At 39.6% G+C, this 24,840-nt stretch overlaps 2 protein-coding genes across 4 annotated transcripts in view; both read left to right on the plus strand.

Annotated features, from left to right (window-relative positions):
- The window catches only part of atp1a2a (ATPase Na+/K+ transporting subunit alpha 2a), a 66,460-nt gene extending 51,066 nt beyond the window's left edge, over positions 1-15,394 (plus strand). Inside the window, exons 19-25 of one of the 3 annotated variants that reach the window (XM_083890165.1) lie at positions 2,527-2,650; positions 8,176-8,321; positions 8,421-8,551; positions 10,694-10,795; positions 10,918-11,009; positions 15,028-15,095; positions 15,239-15,394. In XM_083890165.1, the coding sequence (XP_083746291.1) occupies positions 2,527-2,650; positions 8,176-8,321; positions 8,421-8,551; positions 10,694-10,795; positions 10,918-11,009; positions 15,028-15,056 (624 nt within the window). In that variant the 3' untranslated portion in view covers positions 15,057-15,095; positions 15,239-15,394. Of the gene's footprint in view, positions 1-2,526; positions 2,651-8,175; positions 8,322-8,420; positions 8,552-10,693; positions 10,796-10,917; positions 11,010-15,027 lie in introns of all 3 variants that reach the window. The other 2 variants (XM_083890164.1, XM_083890163.1) reach the window with 2 other exon arrangements.
- A 965-nt stretch (positions 15,395-16,359) lies between these two features.
- On the plus strand, positions 16,360-22,126 carry sdhc (succinate dehydrogenase complex, subunit C, integral membrane protein). The gene is made up of 6 exons (XM_083889503.1): positions 16,360-16,396; positions 18,296-18,355; positions 18,494-18,595; positions 19,848-19,909; positions 20,787-20,950; positions 21,855-22,126. Exons 1-6 carry the CDS (start codon positions 16,380-16,382, stop codon positions 21,957-21,959), a joined length of 510 nt encoding a protein of 169 aa, XP_083745629.1. The 5' UTR covers positions 16,360-16,379; the 3' UTR covers positions 21,960-22,126.
- The last annotated feature ends 2,714 nt before the right edge of the window (positions 22,127-24,840 follow it).

A 24,840-nucleotide genomic window follows, 5' to 3' on the forward strand; every position in this document is an offset into this window, starting at 1 on the left:
GGTGATGTTTTCAAACAGCAGGACAAACGTGTTCGTGCCGACAAATATTTACTTTAACTGCTCGCGATCACAGGGACGCAGCATTCGTTAATGGCTGGAGGTTTTTTTTGTTTAAAGACTTGATGATTGAAGATTAAAAGCATCCAATTTGTGCTCCTGTTTTGCATATAAACACCAATTCCCTTTCAAAGAAACACATCTACATGTATTTAATAAACACTGCTGGTGAGAACAGCTGGGTGCCTGCTTTGAAGAAATTATTCAAATATTCAACAACGGTGCGTAAAGGCTACGCCAGCGAAACTACAAATTCCTCCTCCTGTCAGTCGGCGAAGCTGTTAACAGCTCGTTAACAACTTAGACCGAGTGAAGCCCGACGGGCAAGTTTGTATTAGCTATATAGAAATGGTGTTTCTTGTTATTATTACATGTAGTCCATTTTTGATAATATAGTAATTAAAAGCAATACACAATTCACTTTTATTTTGTGGAATTTGGTCACACTTTAGTGATTTTGTGTGTTTTTTTATCGTTAAAATGGTGCAACGCTCCTTTAATTATCCTGCTGTCTCATTGCTTACATCGTTTTTGAGCAGATTGTGATTTTGTTTTGTTGACGGTAGCTTGTTAGGGTCCGAGCACGGATGTCCAAGAACCCTATTGAAACTGAAGGAATTCTTCTTATTTATTTTTGTAACTGACGACTTAGTGGGAAAAAAACGTAACAAGCCAAAATTCTTACATCAGTCTCACCTTTTTCCTAAGATTAAACGAGTTAGATATGTCACGTCCTGCCACAGGAGGAGACATATTATATTATAGCCTGTTTCTCCAAGTGAACCTAGTTCCCTGGTGTCCTAATACACATGTCTGTGACATGCTTTGGTCAAAATACCTTAAGGATGAAGCACCACAGCAGTTCAATCACCCTGCCAAAACAGCCCTGTTTAGAATGGTGTGCCTGTCTCTTTAAATATGCAAATGAGACACAGGAAACTACGTCACTGAGGGTCCGGCAGCTAACAGCAGTTAGCATTTGGAAAAGCCATCATTTGCAGACTCTAGCATCACATTGCCATCATATATAAAATGTAAATCCTCTGAGGCTGGAAGTTTGTGTAGAACTCTGTGCTGCCAAGAATAGAACACTTTGTGGATTTTTTCCACTCTTCTGGATACTATTGCCCTCGTCTGCACTCTCGCGTCTTTTAGGGACAAAGCAGAGCTCCGTGAGACGACAATTCCAGGAATGTCTCATTGTGACGTAACAATGAGTGCAGAAGTCAACATCGCGTGTTTTATCTCCTGTACTTAGACTGAGGAGGACCACAAAAAAACATGACCGAGTCATCTTTTTTCACACTTTGCCGACTCATAGGGCCTCCAGAGTCCCACATAATAGAATTAAAATGATTTTTTTTAAAAAGTTGATTTTGCATAATTTGTCCCCGTTAAGTTGCCACTGCGCGTAAGCTCCTCTTACGCAAACAGAAGAACTGCGCCGCAGCCCGCGGAAATAACAGATAAACTAATGAAGAATGAGTACGAAACGGTGACGCGAGTTGTTAGAGTGTGTTTTTGATGATGTGACGATTTGAGAAGAAAAAAAAAAAAACGTCTCATTTGTGCTTTGCATATAAAACCCCATTCCCATTGGTAAGAAAAGCTGGAGGTCTGCTTTGAAGGGAAAGTAAAAAAAATAAATAAAAAATGAATAAAATATTCAATAAAGCACCTCAAAAGAGTGCAGTCCTCACGTAAAAGTACATATTCCTCTTGTCTGCTGGTGAAGTTGTTAACAGCTTGTTAACAGCTTCGACTACAGGCTACAGGCTGCAGGGCTCTGCTGAGATTTAGCAGTGACATGCAGCACTTGGAGCCTGCGATGATTATTTTTAGCGTCGTGGAAGAGGACGGCTGCAAGGAGATGTTTATCAAAGCAAGATGCGGCACACTTGAGAACGCTCGATGGAGTGAGATTCGGTTACAGCACACGCGCAGAACGCTCTTTCAGAGGTGCGACAAAGAAAATCTGTCAGGTTTTTTTTTCCCCACCCTTTTCCCCTCGTCTTTCTGAGCTTCTGTGGGTCAGCGACTCCGACAATGAAAGAAGAAAAGCACAACAAACAAACTGGATTTGTAGACCGCGCAGCTTCACTTTCACATTGTGCCCAAATCTTCACCTCAAATCCCGCCTAAGTCTCTGAGATTTCCTGCCTTAAGTCACACTTATTGCTCGGTCGCTTACCTGGTAAAACCAGCCAATATAAGATCTTTATTACAAGGACCTTTTCTAACCTCCCATTTTATGAGTGTCTTGGAAATTTACTCCTCTCTCTCTCTCTATCACTGTCAATGCTTTGCTCCCCCCTCCCCACCTCCCTTTTGCACTTTTCCTGTCTTTTCTCGTTCCACATGTTTGATTGAACGCTGAGTTATATTAATACGGCATATGTCTCGTCTGGTCTGAGAAAAAAGCGTGTGTTACGCATATATGAGCTTGATCCTTGTCCTTATTTCTCCCAGGTTCCCGCTATCTCTTTGGCTTATGAGACAGCGGAGAGTGACATCATGAAACGCCAGCCGAGGAACCCCAAAACGGACAAGCTGGTCAATGAGCGTCTCATCAGCATGGCCTACGGACAGATAGGTTTGTCCTGTTGTGTTACTTGTTTGGATCTCCTCAGGTACGCCAGCCTCCTCTAACAAGCCTAAAATTGGGGATTTGCCCCATGGGTGACCTCTCCAAGGTGTACAGCACCTTTTGACCAACACTACCGTTCAAAAGTTTGGGGCCACCTATACAATTTGTTTGTGTTTTCGATTAAAAGTCACACTTTTATTCATCAAAAGAATTGCAAAATCAATAGAAAATATAGTCAAGACATTGACAAGATTAGAAATAATGATTTTTAGTCAGCAAAGCTGTGCTAACATCATTGCACAAGGGTTTTCTAATCATCCAATAGCCTTCTAACACGATTAGCAAACACAATGTACCATTAGACCACTGGAAATGGGCCTCTATACACCAATTCTGTCCGTATACTACGTTTGCAGCTAGAATAGTTGTTTACCACATTAACAATGTACAGTATAGAGTGTATTTCTGATTCATTTAATGTTATATTCATTGAAAAAAAAGAGTGCTTTTCCTTCAAAAATAAGGACATTTCTACGTGACCCCAAACTTTTGAACGGTAGTGTGTGTCAGCTGATATTGGCTCCAGCCCTTGCAAGTCCTTAAAAATGTTTAATTTTTGCTTTCTTTATGCAAATATCAGGGCCACACGGTTGGTGTAGTGCAGGTTTTCCAGAGGGCCAGCTTTTCGGAAGGCTGTCCAGCCAGTGGGCCGCTCAACCCCTGTACTACTATTTTGTGTTGCATGTACAGTAAACGGATACAAATAGATACAAAATGTCTTCGGTTATTTAGCACTTCTTTTTATTGAAATGGCTGCTAGTTTTGTGCTGAAAAGGTAAGTAACAAAACCACCAACAGTCAGGTACAATGCAATTTGCAAAAAGGTTAGTTACAGTTACAGTGCCACCAGCCAATTTGGATAAGGCTCTTACAAAAGTAGAGGTAACAATATAAACAACATTAAGGTGCAATTGGCCACAAAAGGCTATTTTTGCAGAAATATGAGCAACAGTACCAATAATATTCAGGTACAGTTGCTACAGTTGGCCCATAGTGCAAAAATATTCTTATTATAATATAGGCCGCCTACAATTACGGCTGTACTGTAGGCGAAGCTATGGTTTTATTGGCTTTTCAATAATGCATTCGTTATTTATGGGTTAATGGGCCGCGGGCCGGTCCAAAGTGCTTGAAGGGCCTGATCTGATAAGTTGAATAGCCTTGGTGTAGTGGTTTAGCATTCTTGCCTTTGCAGCAAGGGAAGACCACGGGTTTGTGACCTGGTCAGAAAAAAAAACGACCTTTCACCATGGAGTTTGCATGTTCTGTGTGTGTGTGTGTGTTTTTTTTTTTTCTCCCACAGTCCAAAGACATTTGGACGAGATTTTACTGTAGCTGTGAGTGTGGGTGGATGTTTGTTTGTCTCTGTGTTTCCCTGTGATGGACTGGCGATCTGTCCAGGGTGTGACCTCTCCTATCGCCCTACGTCACCTGAGATTGGTTAAAGCCCCCCCCCCCGCGACCCTCATGTGGAGGATAAAGTGGTAGAAGAAGTATGTTTATTACTATTCATACTGGGGTTGGGCCAAACACTTCTAACTTTCCACTGTCTGTCAGTCTCTCTCCTGTGCTTGGTTTTCACGAGCGCAGCTGCAGCATGAACCCGCGCTCACAGGCAGAGTCATTCTGTGACACAGCACAATTAGTTCTCACCGTCCCTCAGCCGAGTTGCTCACTGTTTATTTATTCATTTCTCTCCCAGACTAAGTGATTCATCCTCTCATATTTCTCCCAAAGTCGCTTTGTACTTTTACAGTTCTTTTGCATTTATAGTTGTTTACAATCACGCGACGATTAGCCGCTTTTAGTGTGCGACACTGACATCTCTCTCCTGCACTCGCTGTCGGTCGTCAGAGAACAATGAAGAAAAAACAAAAACCCTCAGTGAAATACAGCTACTAATGTCACCATCTCTGCCTCTACTGCTACAAGTGAACCTAGTTCCCTGGTGTCCTAATGAACATGTCTGTGACATGCTTTGGTCAAAATACCTTAAGGATGAAGCACCACAGCAGTTCAATCACTCTGCCAAAACAGCCCTGTTCAGAACGCTCTGTTTAGTAGTATCTCTTTAAGTCCACCTTAAAAAAAAGGTAAAACCAAACTTAAGGGACAGGAAATGACATCAGCCACAGAGGCTACTGGGAGCTAACAGCAGTTAGCATTTGGAAAAGTGGTCATTTGCAGGCACATTGCCGTCATACATAGCATGTATCCACTGGACAGATAAATCCTTTGAGGCTGGCAGTTTGTGTAGAACTCTGTGCTGCACTGTGGAGCCAAGAATAGAACTTTTCGCAGACTTCCAGTTTTCGGGTTCATCTTCTACAGACAAAGCGGAGCTCCGCGAGACAACAATTCCAGGAATTTAGCCCATTGTGACGTAGCAATGAGTGTGGAAGTCAACATCGCGGTGTTTTATCTCCTGTACTTAGACTGAGGAGGACCACAAAAACATGAGTGAGTCATATTTTTTCACACTTTGCCTACTCATAGGGCCTCCAGAGTCCCAAATATAAGGATTTAAATGATTAAAAAGTTGATTTTGCATAATATGCGACCTTTATGACTTCATTTCAACAGGAGGATAATCCTAATCACAGACTGTGTGCATTAATATATCACATATATCATAATTACACTCACTCTCTGTAAAATCACTCTGAGACCCGACTCACTGCGACAGGCCTCTTGTGGGGAAGTTACGACGATGACAAACATCACTTGTGTAAAAACATTGAGATATTGACATTTATCAGATACGCTGGCATTTCTTAACGTCTGCACGAATGTTTAGGAAACGGCAGTTAAAGAAAATAGATCTCGAAGGAGCAGCCCTCAGGAGAACGACACCGCAATTTTCATACAGAATAATTGTCGTGACATTTACAGCAAAGTGAGAGCGTGGAGGGTGAAGCTATTTCTACTTAATGTTTCATTGATTGGCGCTTCTCTTTGACGGCATGCTTTTTCTTCTTTCTCTCTCCCCCCCCCCCCCTCTCTCAACTTCATGTTTTGGGAATAGAGAGGAATCAAACGCTGGCCCAGTTTCACAGGCTGTTAAATAGGTCAAAACATGACAGGGATTCATTGGATGACATATCATTTCAAGCTGAACACGTTCAAAACACTGCAGAGGCAGTCGGGGGCCAAACTTTTCGCAGGTCTCGTCGAATAGCGTTCGCGCTGCGATGTTCTGACATCGGAAGCGAGGAGTCCTGCAGCGTCTGCTGTGAAGTGTTGACTGATCTGATGCAGAGAGATGCAGTGAACAAGTATGACATCGGAGCCCAAAAAAAAATAGCAAAAATAAAAACAACAAAAAAGGGAAACCAGCAACCAGAAAACAAATGCGGACAATTTTCTTGTCACAGTGTTTTTTTTCCAAAAAAATGAGAGCGAGGCTTTAATTAAAGTGCAAAATAAAAAAGAGACGTATTATCTCAGTTCCTCATAAGCAGTTGTTGGTGTTTTTTGCACGTGCGGAGACTCGAAAACAAGGTGTCCATCATGGTAGAAATGTAACACCCACTCTGACAAAACTCTTTTAGCAACATGAAATTAAAAGTATGCGCTGCTATTGCACTGTCTGGAGTCATTTACATAAAAATATATATATATTTTAGTAGATCAGGATCCGTTATAGAGATGAAACAATTAATGGATGATTAATCGATTACTAAATAAATCGTCAACTATAATATATATAATATAATGGATAATCGATTCATAGGTTTGAAGCTTTTTTCATGATTAAAACAGGATTTCTGATTGTTTTAGCTTCTTAAATGTGAATATTTTCTTTGTTTCTTTGCCCCACATAACAATGAAATCATTAAAGCTGAATCATTTTGGTTTGTGGACAAAACAAAGACATTGATCAACGTTTTTTTTTAACATTTTCTGACTTTTTATGGACCGAACAATTAATCGAGAAAATAATCGACAGATTCATCGATTGCGAAAATAGTCGTTAGTTGCAGCTCTAGTCCACAGTAATATTCCATCAATCCATCCATCTTCTACCTCTTTATCCTCGAAGAAAGGGTTTTTCAAGGGTTCTTGGTAACACTAATGGTTCCAGTAAGAACCAGTTTGATCCAGAGAACCCTTTAAAACCCCTTTCCTGAATAAAGGGTTTTAAAAGGGTTCTTGGTGGAACCCTCCTAAAGACGCCAAAAAGGGTTCTCCTATGAGGACAAGCTGAAGAACCTTATATGGTTCTACTTAGCACTTTTATTTCTAAGAGTGTACTTTTTTTAGTACCTGCTCTGGCGAGGTTCCTAGCAAGCTGAGGGGATACTATGCTCTGATTGGTCACTGAGTGCCGTCACAGGAAGAGGCGTCCGACACAAGAATCAAGCCAAACAAAGCCTGTAACTGTAAGTCAGTTAAAAAGATTTAACAATCCTTAAAAACGTGAGTTAATCGCCAACAATTAGCAGGGAAATGTCTTTAAATCTCAATATTTGAACAGAGGAGGAGTCTGGTGTGTTTACCCTGTAAACCCTGCTGCTGTATTTCAGTCCAGTGACTGTGTCAGACGAGGTCTGTGCTCCGGTCATGGAGGATGTACTGAACAAAATGTGTAAAACGAAGTCACGGCAGTTTCATGCAGCCGAGCCAAGCTTTGACTATAGTGGAAAAAGGGCCAATGGACAAAAAACAGCATCCACTCTCACCAATTTTTTGCCTAATCCCAAAATTTGCAATGTTTTTGGACTTTGCGAGGAAACCGGAGAACCTGCAGAAAATACGGGTCGCAAACCCGGGTCTTCTTGCTGCAAAGGCAAGAGAGCTACCGTAATAACACTGTTAAACTTTACTTTACAACACTTTTTTTTAAATAAAACAGTGTAACAAAGCTCAAGTCAAGCACTTAAACGGACACGGCCACGCCAATAAAGACGAGTGAACAACAGCCGATAAAACAAACGAAACAAGAAACGAGCCCAATAAATGTCTGCGAAACCACCTATTCTCAAAATGTTCATTAAAGAGAAGATTTAAGGAGTGATTTTTAAAAGGTTTAGTGAGTCTGAAACCAGTGGTCAGAGCTCAGGAGAGTGGAGCTCCAACAGCTCCTCGTATGCCTTTGATCTCGTTGCCGTGGCTACTGTCGGAGGGAAGTTCATCCAAGATGTAGAAACTGGCAAAATAGAACCTCAAAATGAAAAATTGGATGACGTCCTGTTCAACTGGCTCCAAGAGACTTGTTTGCTCATATTGATCTGATTCAAATGTCAACTGACAACTGTGGTGCGTCTATGAATTTTCCCGAGGCTGACTTTAGGGGGCGCTGTTCAGCCATTTTGCTGAACGACCGTAGCTAACGACAACAGAATGCAAACGTTGTATTGATTTTGATGTATGGGCACAGGTTTTCATACATGTCCAAGCCTCCGAATGACACACAATAATGTTAAATCAAAAGTTTCTTTATTAACCTGCCTACACATTGTGTCAAACAGGTATGATCCAAGCTCTGGGAGGTTTTTTCACCTACTTCGTGATCTTGACTGAGAACGGCTTCCTGCCGTCGACCCTAATTGGCATTCGCGTCAACTGGGACGACCGCGAACTCAACGACCTGGAGGATACCTATGGTCAGCAGTGGGTAAGGAGAGGATAGATGCACTTTTTAGAATATTGTGTGCAAGAATAATTAAAAGTGTGTGTGTGTGTGTGTGGTTGTGTGTGTGTGTCATTGGGGCAGACCTATGAGCAGAGGAAGATCGTGGAATTCACCTGCCACACCGCCTTCTTCGTCAGCATCGTGGTCGTGCAGTGGGCCGACCTCATCATTTGCAAGACGAGGAGGAACTCCCTCTTTCAGCAGGGCATGAAGTAAGTGACGATGCAGAGAAGTCAACATAGAGATTGTGCAGATAAATTCCATTTGTCCATCTTCTACCGCTTTATCCTCCACATAGGAGTGTCCATCACAGGGACACATACACTACCTATACACCTATGCAGTTTTTTGTGTGTTTTCCTTTTAAACTCACACTTTTATTCATCAAAAGAGTTGCAAAATGAATAGAAAATAAAGTCAAGACATTGTCAAGATTAGAAATAATGATTTTTAGAACCAGCAAAACTGTTTTCAGCTGTGCTAACATCATTGCACAAGGGTTATCTAATCATCCAATAGCCTTTTAACGCCATTAGCAAACACAATGTACCATTAGAACACTGGAAATGTACATATTCCATTAAAAACCAGGCGTTTGCAGCTAGAATAGTCGTTTACTACAATGTATAGAGTGTATTGATTCATTTAATGTTATATTCATTAAAAAAGGGTGCTTTTCCTTCAAAAATAAGGACATTTCTAAGTGAGCCCAAACTCTTGAACAGTAGTGTAAGGTCAATTTAGAATGTCCAATTCACTTAATCCCCATATTGCATGTTTTTGGACTGTGGGAGGAAACTGGAGAACCTGGAGAAAACTCCCCCACACACAGGGAGAACATGCAAAATGCAGAAAGGCCCTTGTTTTCCTCACCCTGACCCTAACCCGATGTGAACCCGGTGAGTGCTAACTTAACTCCACCCACCGTGCGACCCATTGCGTTGAATTTCCAAACATCTGTGGAGTGAGCCGGTGCAACACGAATATCTTAACAGTGACACGTTTAAGAATAGATTTCTTTTTTTGTTTTTTAACAAAGATTAGGTCAGGTGTTCTCCTTTTGTCGGATCGCACAGCTGTGTAGTTTTAAAGAGGCTCATTAAAAGGTGGATAAAAATCGATAAAAAAATAGAAAAGGAAAAAGAAATAGGGAACCCACCTGCACACGCGTTGTGAAAAATGGAAGTGCTAAATCGGGAAACCTTGATGGTTTTAATTTGCACACCTTGAGTTTTTTTTTTTTTTTTTTTTTCACTGTTTGATTTTTTTTTCCTTTCTTTGCTGCCGGCACAAAGAAAAAAAAAGAAGCACAGTCTCACTTTTTTAAGCTGTTTAAATAAAGAAATAAAATAAATAAAAAATATATAATACGCCCAAATACTTGACATAATATTACCTTTGTCTCTTGTACATTCAGTACAGTAGACAGTATGCACTTCAGTCATTTTAAAATGAAAGGCTTCAATGTAAAAAAAGGGGGGGAAAGGCAGATAAATATGTAAATTACTATGTTTTGTGTTGTATTTTTGTCCTTTTATTGAAGTATTTGAAGATGGGAAATAGGGGTAGGGTATATACAGTACATACATATGCAACATTAACACGTGTCCTTAAATAAGTGTATTTGAGAAACTATATGTATATAGTGATGTACAACATTAAAGGTGCATTATGTAATAAATCTAAAGCAACTGACAATAAAATCCTCCTAATATGTCACAGAGACTCAGGAATAATGTTCATATAACAAACTGAACTCACCAACAACAACAGTACAGACAAAATATTTGCATTAAAACAAATATTTTGCAGACTGCAAATCATGTTTATGTTTTGAAAATCATGTTTCGGCATGTGGCGCCACCTACCGCCGTCTACCAATCATTGCAGTCAGTAGAGTCTCCGCTGCCGAGCAACCACGGGTTGCCAGTTTACGTCAGAAAACGAAAACCCAAAAGACCTCGATATTTTGAATTTGAATGTACTAACCGTTTTTGGCCACATTCTTACATATAGCACCTTTAAAAAAAAAAATAGAAAATTTAAATAAATACATTTAAATCCTTTTTTTTTTTTTTTTTTTTTAAATAGAGAGACATAGGGAGCCAGGAAAGATGAGCATGTGTCTTTATTGGTCATACTTTACATTACAGTATCGTATCACCATGGTAATATGGTCATAATAAAAGTAATCGGGATGAAATATCATGGTAACACCATTTTTTTTTTATGTCATGCAAATTCCAGCTTGGTAATAATAATGTGTTGCAATAGTGCTAATAGCATGCTAATGAGAATACTATGCTAGAAACATGATGACAGCTTTAATTAGCTTCAACCTTGTTTTAAAACAGGAACCGGATCCTGATCTTCGGCCTGTTCGTAGAGACCGCTCTCGCTGCCTTCCTCTCCTACTGCCCTGGCATGGACATCGCCCTGCGCATGTACCCAATGAAGTATGTGTTTTCAGGTTTCCACCGCCGCAGTTATCCGCGTTATTAAAGCGTCAGTAAGAAGACACACACACAGCTGCTTCATGCGCTCACGCTCTTTATTTTTTTTCTTTTTCCCACGTCAGGATCCTGTGGTGGTTCTGTGCCTTCCCGTACAGCCTTCTCATCTTCGTTTACGATGAGGTCCGTAAATTCATTCTGAGGAGGAACCCTGGAGGTAAGTACTTAATAAAGAGAAAGCAAGATTAAAAAGGGGTTTCAGCCTTACTTGTCTTTTTAATGAGCTCAAAGGAGGCGGAGGAGGAGAAGGGGGGGGGGGTGCTGCCTTACTACTGTCCTTTAATGAGAGTAAAGATTTCTCTGATTCTTGTGATCTGACAGATCAGACGAAAAATAACATCTCGAAACTCGAAGCTTTTCAAAGAATGATTTCATTTTTCTTTATGGGATTAAAGTTTTGCGCCTCACTTTTTCTGTCAAGTTGAGTCGAGTCAGGCTCTGGCATTTTTACACATATAGGGTGAATTCCAAATTTCCTATCTTTACCCTCAATCTTAAAGTGATAGTTCGGAATTTTGGACATAAGACCTATTTTCCAACTCAGCTGGAGACGTTTTCAAGAAATTTCATTCAGTTCTTCTAGTTGCCGAGTTCGCTGATGCTATGGCTAGCGCAAGTCAATGATACATGTTAGCATGGCATTAAAAACACTCATACCGACTCCACAGTGCACCTGAGGCAAATCGATTGTAACGGCAGACTATTGATGTACATATCTGTGTTGATAGAATGTTTGAAATAAAAGCAAACTTGCAATTTGAAGGATTTATGTCAGCAGCAGCGCGTCATACTTCCGGCAGCGGCGGACTGATTCCGCTGCCGGAAGTATAGTGCTGAGAAAGTAGTCCCTCAAAAATCTATGCGATATGACGTTAGTTTTGTTTCAAATATTATTCTATCAACACAGATATGTACATCAATAGTCTGCGTCTGCCGTTACAATCGATTTCCCTCGGGTGCACTGTGGAGTCGGTATGAGTGTTTTTAATGCCATGCTAACTTGTATCATCGACTTGCGCTAGCCATAGCATCAGCGAACTCGGCAACTAGAAGAACTGAATGAAATTTCCTGAAAACGTCTCCAGACGTCTCCATCACACCGGCTGAGTTGGAAAATAGGTCTTATGTCCAACATTCCGAACTATCCCTTTAACCCTCAATCTCAAAAATGTGCGCTCCCTCTAGTGCAAGTGCTGTCCCGATTCTCAGAAAAATTAAGTTGAGGGCCGAGTTTAAGGGCAGCATCGCCCTCAATATTGAGATTTTCCCAGACCACTCTTGGGAGCAAGGGCTACCCAGAATGCATTGCTGTGTGTTTTGCCGTAACAAAGATGGCGCCGAAAGCAGCAAAGCGAGTACGCTGCAAATTAAGTATTTTCTTTGTTAATAGAGATATAAAAATGATGAAAACCATTGTATTATCTTAGTTTAGTCCCATATTATGGATTACTGACGTCATATTTTACGATCTTTTGTCAATAGTCGGCCGGTGCGGACAAGCGATGGTTTGCTATGGTTTACTTTTCAATAAGCCGTGGTGTGTGGTAACTGTCAGCTGAATATGTCCGTGGTTGTGGTATTTGTATGAGTATCATCTTATAACTAACTGACAACCTAATAACTTGACTGACAAACGGATCGTAATAAATAATCCTGACGTAAATGTGTTCTTCTTCTTCTTTTTTCGAGTTCACAGACTGGACGCAGCTTTCGCGTTATTCTGCCCCCTACAGTCTGAAGACGTATCTGCATCTAAGGGGTGTCCCATTTCTAAGTGACAAAATAACCCTCAACACTTGATTTTGAGGGCCAGTTAAGATTAAGGGTTGAGCTTGAGGGTTAAGATAGGAATTGGAATTGGCCCATATTTTCAGAGATGGAAAAACTCACCTACGAGTTAATCCTACACTGAACCATATAAAAAATATACTTTTAGGTGAAAAAAAAACCCTTTTCAAAACATCTGAAATCTATCAGGCATCCAGCAGCAAAGGAGCCACTCAATGCTGAACAATTCTCCCGGCTTTCAAAGCCGCTGCCTCCGCACTTTACTGATTATCGTTTGTCTTGTTCTGAAAAAATTAAAAAAACGTAGCGTGGAAATGGGATGATGTCTGGCAGTTTGCTTGAGAATCCTGTTCGGTATGTTATGAAGGATAAAAAAAAAACAAAGTTAATACACTCACAGACATCACCGCTTTCATCTGGTATGATCCCGTTTTTAAGCATCTGCCTCATATTTCACCCAAAGGAGTCTTTCCAAAGTATTTTTTTTTCAAAATATCCTGCTCATAAACAGAAGATATTTCCCAGCTCTGTTTGATGGAAGCAGTTTAGAAAAATACATAAAAACAGTTGCCGAGTTTTCTTCTGGCCCTGAAGGTAATAATCTTTAGTAGTGTGTGAAATGAATGAAACGAGACGACGGAAATCTGTTTGGACTCAGTCGAGTGGTAAGCGTTAAAGCCGCAGTGCGTAACTTGTGGTGATTTTCGTTGTTGTTGTTGATGCTGTTATTGTTTGGGCTTCCTTTGAGGGGAAAAAAACCCAACAACAATGGATCAATATTTGTTTCCTTCGTCTGAAAACAGCAATACTGTCTGACCTGACTGAGGGAGCGTTTGTGTGTATACAGTGGCAGTGCAGAAGCATTTGACTCATCAAACTAGAATTAATTATTTAAAAAGTACCTTAAAGGGATACTTGAGTAAAAGTAAAAGATTTGGTAGAAGCTGAAGTCAGTTATATATATATATATGTATATATATACTTAAGTAAAAGTATATGACATTTACTGTACTGTAAGTAATGTTCTGATATTAAATGTACTTAAGTTTTAGGAGTAAAAGTATTAAAAAAGTGAAATAAGGGTTCCAAAAGGGTTATTCTATAAGGGCTGAGGTTCTACCTGGAACCATTTGCTTCTGAGGGTTTTTCAAGGGTTCTTGGTAACACAAATGGTTCCAGTAAGAACCATTTTGATCCAGAGAACCCTTTAAAAGCCCTTTCCTGAATAAAGGGTATTAAAAGGGTTCTTGGTAGAACCCTCCAAAAGAGTTCCAGGTGGAAGCTTTATAAAAGGTTCCACCTGGAACCAAAAAGGGTTCTCCTATAAAGACAAGACAAAGAACCTTATATGGTTATAGGATTGAGCCATGGTGGCTCAGTGGTAGAGCGAGTTGTCTTGCAATTGGATGGTTGTTGGTTCAATTCTTGACTCTGCTCGTCTATATGTCCTTGAGCAAGGCACTTAACCCCATGTTTAACCGGGTGAATGTCAAAACTACACTCTTAGAAATATAAGGTTATATAAGGTCATATAAGGTTCTTCGGCTTGTCCTCATAGGAGAACCCTTTTTGGTTCCAGGTAGAACCTTTTTATAAAGGTTCCACCTGGAACCCTTAGTGTTACCAAGAACCCTTTTAAAACCCTTTATTCAGGAAAGGGGTTTTAAAGGGTTCTCTGGATTAAAATGGTTTTTACTGGAACCATTAGTGTTACCAAGAACCCTTGAAAAACAAATGGTTCCAGGTAAAACCTCAGCCCTTGTAGAAGAACACTTTTGGAACCCTTACTTCTAAGAGTGTATAGTGTACAGCAGCTCATCAAGACTAGAAAAGCTCTATATAAATACAGACCACAATACCATCGCCACCTCTTCTTCTTCTTCTGAATTTTTTTGGTAGTAACTCGTTAGAGGAAATGTAGTGGAGCAAAAGTAAAAGTTGCTGGAAATATACAGTAAATAACAAACTTAAGTACAGTAATGAAGTATTTGTACTTTGTTACATTACAACACAGGGATATAAACACAGCCCACTGTCACAGCTCCAGCAGCACAGTTCCCGGCGCCAAACCGACCTTCTTGAACGATGAATAATTCCGGTTTGTCGGACAAAACAAGAATATTCTGTTCTCTACCACGGCGTGTCAGCCCATGACACGGGGAGACAAATGCAATTTATCGTGACAGTTAATCATTTCGGTTAATCTGTGCGTCACGGGCTGCTGATCAGAGTCTTAAGAGTTATGAGAGGATTCATTTTGAAATGCACAGAGACAAAGGCAGCGGGATGAATACAAATAGAGTGGCACAAAAGCGCGTTATGAAAACTGCTTGCCTGTCTCACACTCTCTCTTTCTCTTGTTCTGTTTTTGTCTCCCTCTCCCGCAGGTTGGGTGGAGCTAGAGACCTATTATTAACATTCATGAAATGTCTGTTGGCATCGTGAGTCTGTGAGTGTGTGTGTGTGTGTGTGTGTGTCTGCCAGTTTTACTTTTGCATGGATCAGTTCACATATCTGATTATTATGAGAAGAAAACTGCTGAAAATGTGCCTTTGATTGTGATTTTTGGCTTCTCTGTTTTTGTTGTTGTTTTCTCAGAAAACATATCCAGCAGAACATCGTGATGCACACGCACGTGTCTTAAGATAAACTCTTGCCAAAGTGATGTATTGTGGCCTGTTTTAGCCCGTTAACATGTCATTCATCATGAAATGTACGAAATAAAATGATTTCCAGAACGTCCCTGACTGCAAATTTAAACTGTATTTGTTGTTGTTGTTTTTTTATTAAAAATTTTATTATTATGTAATATTCACTAAACCCAGTTCTCAAAATGGAAAATCAGAAATACTGTTCAACTGTATATACGAGGGTAAATCAAACAAAATAACAAAAACAGAATACAAAATTAAACTATAATAATTACAGTCACCTTATCTCTTGCTCGAGCTTAATCTAGTTTCACTATACCAGTATATGTGATGAAAAGGAGGATGATGAAAGAGAGCAAATTGTCTATGAAATTTACCATCATAATAGTCGCCGTGAACAAGGATCCGTTGAAAATATTTGCAAACCTCTTAAGGAATAATTTTAATGAATTTTTGAAATTCAAGAAATGATCCATTTACCAACATAATAGTCAGCATCGCCCTGAACAAGGATCCGTTGAAAATATTTGCAAACCTCTTAAGGAATAATTTTAATGAATTTTTGAATTTCAGGAAATGATCCATTTGCCCTGATGCACTTTGACAGTGAGCTGACTTTCTTCTCAAAAACAAAAAGTATCTCAGAATGACTTGAAATTTACCATCATAATTGTCTGCATCGCCCTGAACAAGGATCCGTTGAAAATATTTGCAAACCTCTTAAGGAATAATTTTAATGAATTTTTGAAATTCAGATAATGATCCATTTGCCCTGATGCACTTTGACAGTGAGCTCTTTCTTCACTTCTGTGGTGTGTGCGTGAGTGTACTGCTCATTTTTGCTTGTTGATCATTGGAGAGCGCCGATCAAACAGATAGGATGAAAGGACAACACGGCTCCGTTGGAAAAATAATAAAAGCGGACATTTAATCGGCAAACTGCGTGACTTCAAACCACATTTTCCTCTCGCTGTGACCGACTCTGACCTTCCGTAGTCCGTCCGCCCCTCAGTCTGGATCAAAAGATAAACGGCCGGGAGGGGAAACAACATCCGGCTACGTCACGTCCGCTCTACGTCTTGTCAAACATGGCGCTGCTTCTAAGGTCAGTGTAGCTGTAATACACAGCGTTTGTGCTCAGTGAAAACGCTTTTTGTGTCGCTCTTCATGGTCGTTGTATTCACTAGACATCGTCGCGTTACATATTAGGACAACGCGACCGCTTGAAATGCTTGTCTTTCTTTTCGAACGTAGTACGGAGCTACGTAACGCTAGCTGACATTAGCTAACTAGCTAATCGTCGAACGGGTTGAAAGTTAGCAGAGTAAGTTTAGTTTGTGATTAATATTAATTGTTATTCGTTTGCTTCATTTACTGGTAATGTGTGTCTGCTCGTGTTTTCTATAATAAGGTGCTGGGAGTTGGTGCTGCTACACAGGCGTGCGTTTACTAAGAACGTGGATAGTCCGTGTTTAACTTTGTTTACTCCATCTTTTCTCGCCGTTAAACAGAATCAGGTTTTCAAGAGGTCACGTTTCTTCCGTTGTTTCCGTATTTCACATGATGGGTGTTTTTTGGTTAACCGCCATCGCCTGGCTTCTCCTTGATCAGGGTGATTTGTTTGCCTGTATTTCTCAGATCTGGAAATCACTGTTAATCAACGTAGATCTAACACAACTGTGCAAAGTGTAGAGATGAATGTCAAGAAGGAAGAAGGGTAATATCTGTTGTGACGACATGCTGTTCTCTTCATGAACTTTTATTTGCGTTAAGTAATATAAATGTAATATATTTATAATGTATTGTTCTCATTGGGAAATTTCTCTTGAACTCAATAGTAGTGGACCCATTAAAACACATTACTGGATATTTAAGTTACACTCTCAACAGAAAACGCAAGCCATTGTTGAGAACTTGTAGCATATAACCAACAAGTCAATTAAAATAAGCAAATGTTTTTATCTTATGAAACAGAAAGTCTTAATGGCTCATGCCATGTATTTTGAGGTATTGTATTCTGCAGAGTAAAATAAGAGAAAACATTTAGAGGGTGCATAATTCCTCCCAAGGCTTCTGGTTTTCTGCACGGTGTCAATACACCCTTATCTTGCAAGGTTAGTGATGGAAAAAAATAACTATTGTCTGAATCACCACCAAAATCTCATTGTATCTTCCTTGCACTACTTGACGAAAAATTTAACCTCATTGCTGGACGTTGCCATTGGAATTAAATCCCCTAAAACTTGGGAAATGTATGAAAAACGCTTGTATCCTAATGGATGCCCTTCACTGCAACATCACACTCATTTGTGCACGTCTGGCTTGTTTGCTGTTGAAAATAACATTAGTCTAGACGGTAGATGTGTTAATTTGTCTGACAAATTATTTCAAATGTATGTCTTGGCAAGTAATCTTTGTAGATCTTCTCCTGTAAATAATATTAACTGGTCAAATGGAATTAGTAACAGTACAATACATGCTAGAAATACTCAATTTTGGTATTTGGTGTCATAATTTCAGTTTCTCAAACTGTCAGCTCTTTGTCTCATTTACATAATATTCTTCATGAGGAAACGTGGCTATGTAAAGAATAAGAGCTGCAACTAACAATTATTTTCGTAATCGATTAATCTGTCGATTATTTTCTCGATTAATCGATAAATCGTTTAGTCCATAACATGTCAGAAAATGTTAAAAAACGTTGATCAGTGTTTGTCAAAGCTGGAAATTATGATGTTCTCGAAAGTCTTGTTTTGTACACAAACCAAAATGATATGAGTTTTAATGATTTCTTTTTTATGTGGAGCAAAGAAACCAAGAAAATATTCACATTTAAGAAGCTAAAACAATCAGAAATCTTGTTTTAATAATGAAAAAATGAATTGGCAATTTAGTAATCAATTAATTAATCGTTTCAGCTCTTTAAAGAATGCTGTGTGTGTATATGATATATTTTGTATGACTTTGGCCACAGTACTCATAACACTTCTGGTTTTCTTTCTAGGACATTGGGCCGTCAGGGCGTCTGTCTCTCCAATCCACAGTACTCGGTCCTCTTCAAACAGTATGTTTTTGTGTGTGTGTGTGTGTGTGTGTGCGCTCTTGTAAGATTATGAGAACTCTGTTTCCACACAGTTATGCTGCTCCTCAAAGTAATTATGCAGATACTCAAAAACAAATTCTCCCTCTTTACCCACTACAGTGCTGCTCCAATGGGAACCACAGCTAAGGAGGAGATGAACAAGTTTTGGGCCAAAAATACCAGATTAAACAGACCCATGTCTCCACATATCACCGTCTACAAGTACGTACTTTACCTCATACCACAGTACAAGGTGTAGTCTGTGTTGTTGTTGTTCAGTAACATAACCCCAAGAAAAGGATGAATATACATCCGTTGTTCAGACCATATGTTCCATTTATGTGTTTGAGCATTTCCAGCTTCATATTTTCAAAGACAATAAAACTCTCCCGCTGCACATTATCCAAGATGAAAATGATAGTGCAGTTTTGATGGTGCAGTCTTTTTAATGCTTATAAAGCAGCAGGACCAGCCACCGTTACTAGAGATTTTTATGCCTTTGGATACATGTGGTGCAATAAGTACCTTGATGTACTGTCGGGCAGTTATTAGAACACTAAAACCTGAAGTAAAGAAGTTATGTCTACCTTGCAGTTTCTCGCCAGATTTCCCTTCTGGCTAATTTATTTTCACTTATCATTTCTCTTGTCATCTGGGATCACGTTAATGGCTGTTCTGAGTCTACGTCTGAGTCTGGGCACGTTGTCTTCAGCATTTCTGGTTCTGATAATGGGTTGTCTGTAAAGTTGGACAAGTGGTGTTTTAAATTCAACTACCACCTGTTGTAAGTGACAGGTTGTAAGATCATTTTCTTAATTTCAGGCCACTTACAGTAGGGCCTGAGAGTAACTTGAAATGCCACCCATGCATTGTTCAATGCCTTTCCATATCAATCTAAGCCACGTATACATTGTTGCTTTGCTTTGAAAACACAAATGAATTTTTTTTTCAGTCACAGCGAGTTTTCCGGTAGGAGCCTCACCTGATGCATAACATTTTTTTATGACCACGTGTTTGTGGCAGCTGTGACCAGAAGCTCTGTGTTCAGATGGTGTTTTTGATTGAATGTCACTTGAAAAAGTCTTAAAAAAAACAGTTTGACTCAATAGTGACTTTTTATTCTAAAAGGTCAAGGTCACCGTGGCATCATATTGAACAAAATACAACTACCAGGAGGGAATTTAATATCCTGGTCTCACAAACTAACAAATTAATTTGGATTCAAGGATGAAATTATTAGAATTCTTCAGAGGTCAAGGTCACTGTGACTACACAAAACACATTTTTGACCTAATAAACAAGACTTTGACGTTCGCTTGGACTCAAAGATGACCCGATATGATTGCAGTTTTTTTTTTCTCCAGAAGAAAAAAAAGTTCCAAGTTTGATGCATTTTAAGAAAAAAGAAACCATAATAAATGTTTGCGATCGTTTAGCAATATGTTTTTATATTAAATATGTGTTTTTGTTTCAGATGGTCTGTCCCCATGATGATGTCAATCACACACAGAGGAACTGGCGTGGGCCTTAGCGGAGGTAACACTTCACTTTTTTTTTGTTTGTTGTTGTTATTTTTGTTTTTCTATTAGGTTACATATTTAGCAGTGAATATTCTGCCGTTTCATTCCGTGTCATTGGTTTCAGTCCTTTTAAGCTACTCGACTTCTTTGTTGTTGTTTTTTTTTATTATTCTGTGAAACTGTGCTCTCAGCTTTTGATTGACCCTGAAAATCTCTTCAGGGCCTTTTAGTCTGCGACTATTGATTTCCGCTAACAGCGTTTACTGGCATTATAAAGCTGGAGTTGTCGAACACAATTTAAGCTTTTGCATGTTAAAACAAAGTCCAGCGCGCTCATTTGCTGTCATTTGTGTTTGGCATAAAGGTTGTGCCTGTGTTACGGTGATATCGTACATCAGTGCTGGAGAAGCTGGAATCAATTTTTGTTCATGTGTCACTGGGTTCATTGAGGGTTAGTTGACTTTGTCAATTTAACACAATATTACAGATATCACATTTTTTTTAGATTATTTATTTTACTTTTGCTCAATTTTAAAGGCTCCTCTGCTCACCCCTACCTTTCCCAAATGTGTCAGGGAAGTACGGTGGCCGCCACATGCCACAATTTGCCAGACTATCTCCCATTATTAAAGCCTTAAAGTCTTTTGTTGTATTGCCATGTCATTTTTTACACGTTTACAGACATCACCTACAACCAGGCATCTGTTGGATACCAGCTTATTAGTATATTCATTTTCTGTCGATGGCTGAGCAGAAACGTCAGGGAATCGTCTGTTAACATCTTGTATTTTAGTGCTTAACGTCTTAATCTCTTGTCCAAAACCATGCTTACGGTGTCATCCAACACTAACCTTGTTCATATGTTTTTTCTTGCTACTCTTGTCTATGTCCAGCTATGTCAGCCTTTGCCTTGGCAGCACTGGTGTTACCGGGAAATTACCCAGACTACCTGGATATGATTCACTCGCTGTCTGTCGGCCCCGGTCTTATCGGTTTGGCCAAGTTTGGCATCGCCTTTCCCGTCTCTTTCCACACTTATAACGGCATTCGTCACTTGGTAAGTCCCAAAATAAACATAATTTTTCTCTCTTTAGCTTTTGGTGCTTCTGCTATGTTTTTGTCTGGTATGAAAATTTAAACCTAATGCTGGGGATCTACGGTGGCCTTCACATACCAGAAAGGATGTAAACAAACTATCACAACTCTCTCTACCCACACTTTTCAGTTCATGGTTCAAGAGCTGAAACAGTTAATCGCTGAATCGATTATTGATCGATTACTAAATTGATCGTCATATATTTTGATCATTGATTAATCGGTTTGAAGCTTTTTTTCCTGATTAAAACAAGATTTCTGATTGTTTTAGCTTCTTAAATGTGAATATTTTCTTAATTTCTTTGCTCCACATAACGATAAAGAAATCATGAAAACACTGATCAACGTTTTTTTTTTTAAATTTTCTAACATTTTATGGACCAAACGATTAATCGAGAAAATAATGGTTAGTTGCAGCTCTACATGGTTCATACTTTTATGATATAATGTGATGATGGAAAGTCGTGTTTGAATTTTTTTTTTTTGTAAATTGAACTGAAGCTTGACAAAAAGAAAATACAAAATCCCAATCAATCATTAAGCCCTAATAGTTTGATGAATTTCTGTCCATAAACCCTCCGTACAGTAACATTATGATCCTGTAAAGGACCATTGTGTAAATTATTATTTTTTTTGTTGCAGAAATTGAAGACAAATGAATGATATTTATTCAGTGTACAATCAGCTGATTGTATGCATTGTTGTTATTCATTACAGCAGGTTGATATTCAGCTGTAACACATCGTACTTTGACTTTTTTACATGTTTGTTGAATAGAAAATTGATTGCATTTACTGTCACGTGACACTAAATCGTGTCTCCCTTTCCCCTTTTTTCTATTTTGTTGTTGTTGTTGTTTAAACCAGTTCTGGGACGTTGGCAAGGGCTTCAAAATCCCAGAGGTCTACCGCAGTGGATACACAGTCATCGGCCTGTCCATCGTCACCTCCATCGCTCTGGCTCTCCTCTGAGCACCGAAGGGAAAGGGACGATCTAAAGGAGGAGAGGTTATTGAAGGGAATATGGACTGGGGTGCACTGTGGGGATAGTTCTGTATATGCTCCGTTTCTGGCCTACTGCAGGCTGTATTTACAGAAAAAAAAAAAGAGAGAGAGAGAATTAAATAAAGAATTATATCATGCTGTATGCAGAAAGCGAGCTGTTATGTTTCGTCCCGTGGAGTTAATTATGCTCGGGGAAGCTTCGGGGGTCATCAAATGCAGCAAGGGTGCAAAGTGCATGCAAATGTGACCCAGTTTATTTTTGCACTGTCTGCTGTCTGCTGAACAACCACCAGCAGCCAAAATTAGACGTGTCCTACATGTTCTGCCCTCACGCAATTTGTCTAATAGTGCTGTGACGCCAAATGCATTAATCACTTTGCTTTGTTCTTAGTGCTCCGTCACCCGACCACGCCGGCTTTGATGCGTTTCCTCTGTGCTCAGGACTGTTTGTGTTTGTCTTTGTAGAGCGGCTGTTTACTGTGGGCCGTCATTCATATTTTACCGTCTCCAGGCTGCTTCTGCTGCTCGGATGAATTTTTTAACACCGGGGGTAAAGAGAAAGCGGCTGAAATGCGGAGAGGCAGCCCCCACGTTGGAAGCCGAGTGTGTGAACAGGCTCCTCACCGTCAGCCTGCCTCAGGCCGTGCTCCCCCCGCTGATCCACGCAGGAGCTTTTGTCCTGCAGTGTGAATAAAAGTGAGCCGCGGTGTAACGTCAGATCCAGCTCTCTTGTTTATGTACCGTCTACGGTAACAAGTGTGCACGTGGGGGGAGGCGGGGGGCGGTAAACGTTCTGAGGAGGAGGCCGCACCCCAAACTGTTTTACACCAGAAAATGTGCTCGTTTAGATCAACGTAACCGAGTGAGAGCGACAACACAACCACTTAGTGTCCAACACAACTGGTTTATTGCTTTGCTGCCTGTGGCTTGAAGGGGAAAGTGCTTGTCGAGGTGCATTTTTTTGGCTGTAGAGGGATTTTCTCTTTTTGTTTGTGTGCAACACGTGATCGAACCTGTTGAATTTTGAGGGAAACGAGCAAACTCGTCTACAACTGTGAGATTTTGTAAGACAACGCCGACGGAATGTGAAAACGCATTAGAAAAATAGTGCTAGTGTCTACGGATCACGCCCAAAATTATGTTATGTTGCTAACAGACAGACAAACTCCTCCACATATACCTCCTTGGCGGTGGTCAACAAAAGCAAATCACCCTTATTTTGATGCACAGAGTAGGGCTGGACGATGATTTGAAACAACGCAATTCACTAATAGCAAAGGCTACAATTTAATAGTTATATTTCTGATTGTTCTATGTCAATGCTGGTTTGAAAAAATTCCAATATACAGATTTTAGTTCCTATCCTGACTAAAAGGAGTTCTATCTTTGGCGCATTAAATCATCAACTGGAACCTCAGACATCGCAATATGTCCGAAGAATCGGAATTAGACATTTTACTCGTACCGTACTCTTTCAGCCCTGACAGATTGTTTTATTCATCTCCTCGGGTAAATTCCTGTCTCTAGTGGCTCACATAGGTAAACAAACAACACAATAACAACAACAATAAAAGACAAATGCCAGCATTGGTAGTCATTAAAAGCTGGGACTAGGCACAAATAAGCAGAGTAATAAAAACGATGTTGTTGTATCAGAGTCAGTTTTCAGGATTTTCTTCTATTAATTGCCTGAGGTGTTAAAAATAAAAGTGTTGATGTCTTTGAGGACAGAAATCACACTCTCACGCTCCACAGTTGACGCTCGCCAGCTCAAAAGCACCTGTCATTTGTAGCCTCGGCTCCTGCAGAACTGCTCCTTGTGCAGCTTTTTTTTTTTTGTCTTGATTGCAGTTAATTTGATTCGCTGCATTGACTCTTAATCCACGTTATAGACACATTTCCACCTGAGCTGGAGATCAATCAGCCGGCGACTGCTGTGATGGACGAGGAAGTGCTCATTTGTTTGCAGTCCAAACACACAAACACACACACTATACATAGCAAACTGTTTTATTTATTTATTTCTTCACTCGTCTGGATGTGTGTGACACATTTCTGTAAATTCCCCTGACTCTTCCATTCATCCACATTGCTGTTCTTCCTATCCGCTGTTGTCATTCCAGATACCCACGACGTCGTCCCTCCTGCAGGACTAATGACATCACTTTATCGAGCCACGCCCCTTTCAGGTTTGTCATAACACACACATGTAACTGTATCTAGAACATCTAGAAGTGAACTAGAGGATTAGTGCAGGAAAAATGCAAATGGAAATGTTGAGCACTTTCTTTTTTATGGTTTTTATTATAATTATTTGAATTAATGAAATTGTGTGGGGAAAAAAGCAGGAGAAGGTGACAGAAAGGTACGAAAGCATAAAATATTTTGACTGGTATTTAGTTAATTAATAACTAAATGAATCATCAGCTGTTTTGATAATAGATTTGAGTGTTTTTCCCCCCAATAAATAGAACAAATTTTGATTTTTCAAAGAAATCCTTAAATTTGCAAATTTTGCATCGTCATTTCCAGGTTTTTGACATTTAAGAGAATAAACAAGTACTCGATTAATCAAGGTTTTAATCGTTTGTTGCAGCCCTGTCTATCTCTACCAATAAAAATATAAAAATAAACATAATTTTCAATGTTACCAAGAATGTCCTTCACATTAATCAGCGATGTTGAAGAGCACAGTGACCAAAAACAACAGGAAATCTCTCTTTTTTTCTTCCCACAACTCATTTTGATTATCCAATATTCCAGGTCAGTATGAATGTAAATCTCCTGCAATCTGCACTCGTTGGAATTACATTTTTTGTCTAATCTGTATCTGAAAATATCTCCAAAC

This window comes from Microchirus variegatus (genome assembly GCF_963457635.1).
Source record: "Microchirus variegatus genome assembly, chromosome: 5".
Classification (NCBI taxonomy): Eukaryota; Metazoa; Chordata; class Actinopteri; order Pleuronectiformes; family Soleidae; genus Microchirus; species Microchirus variegatus.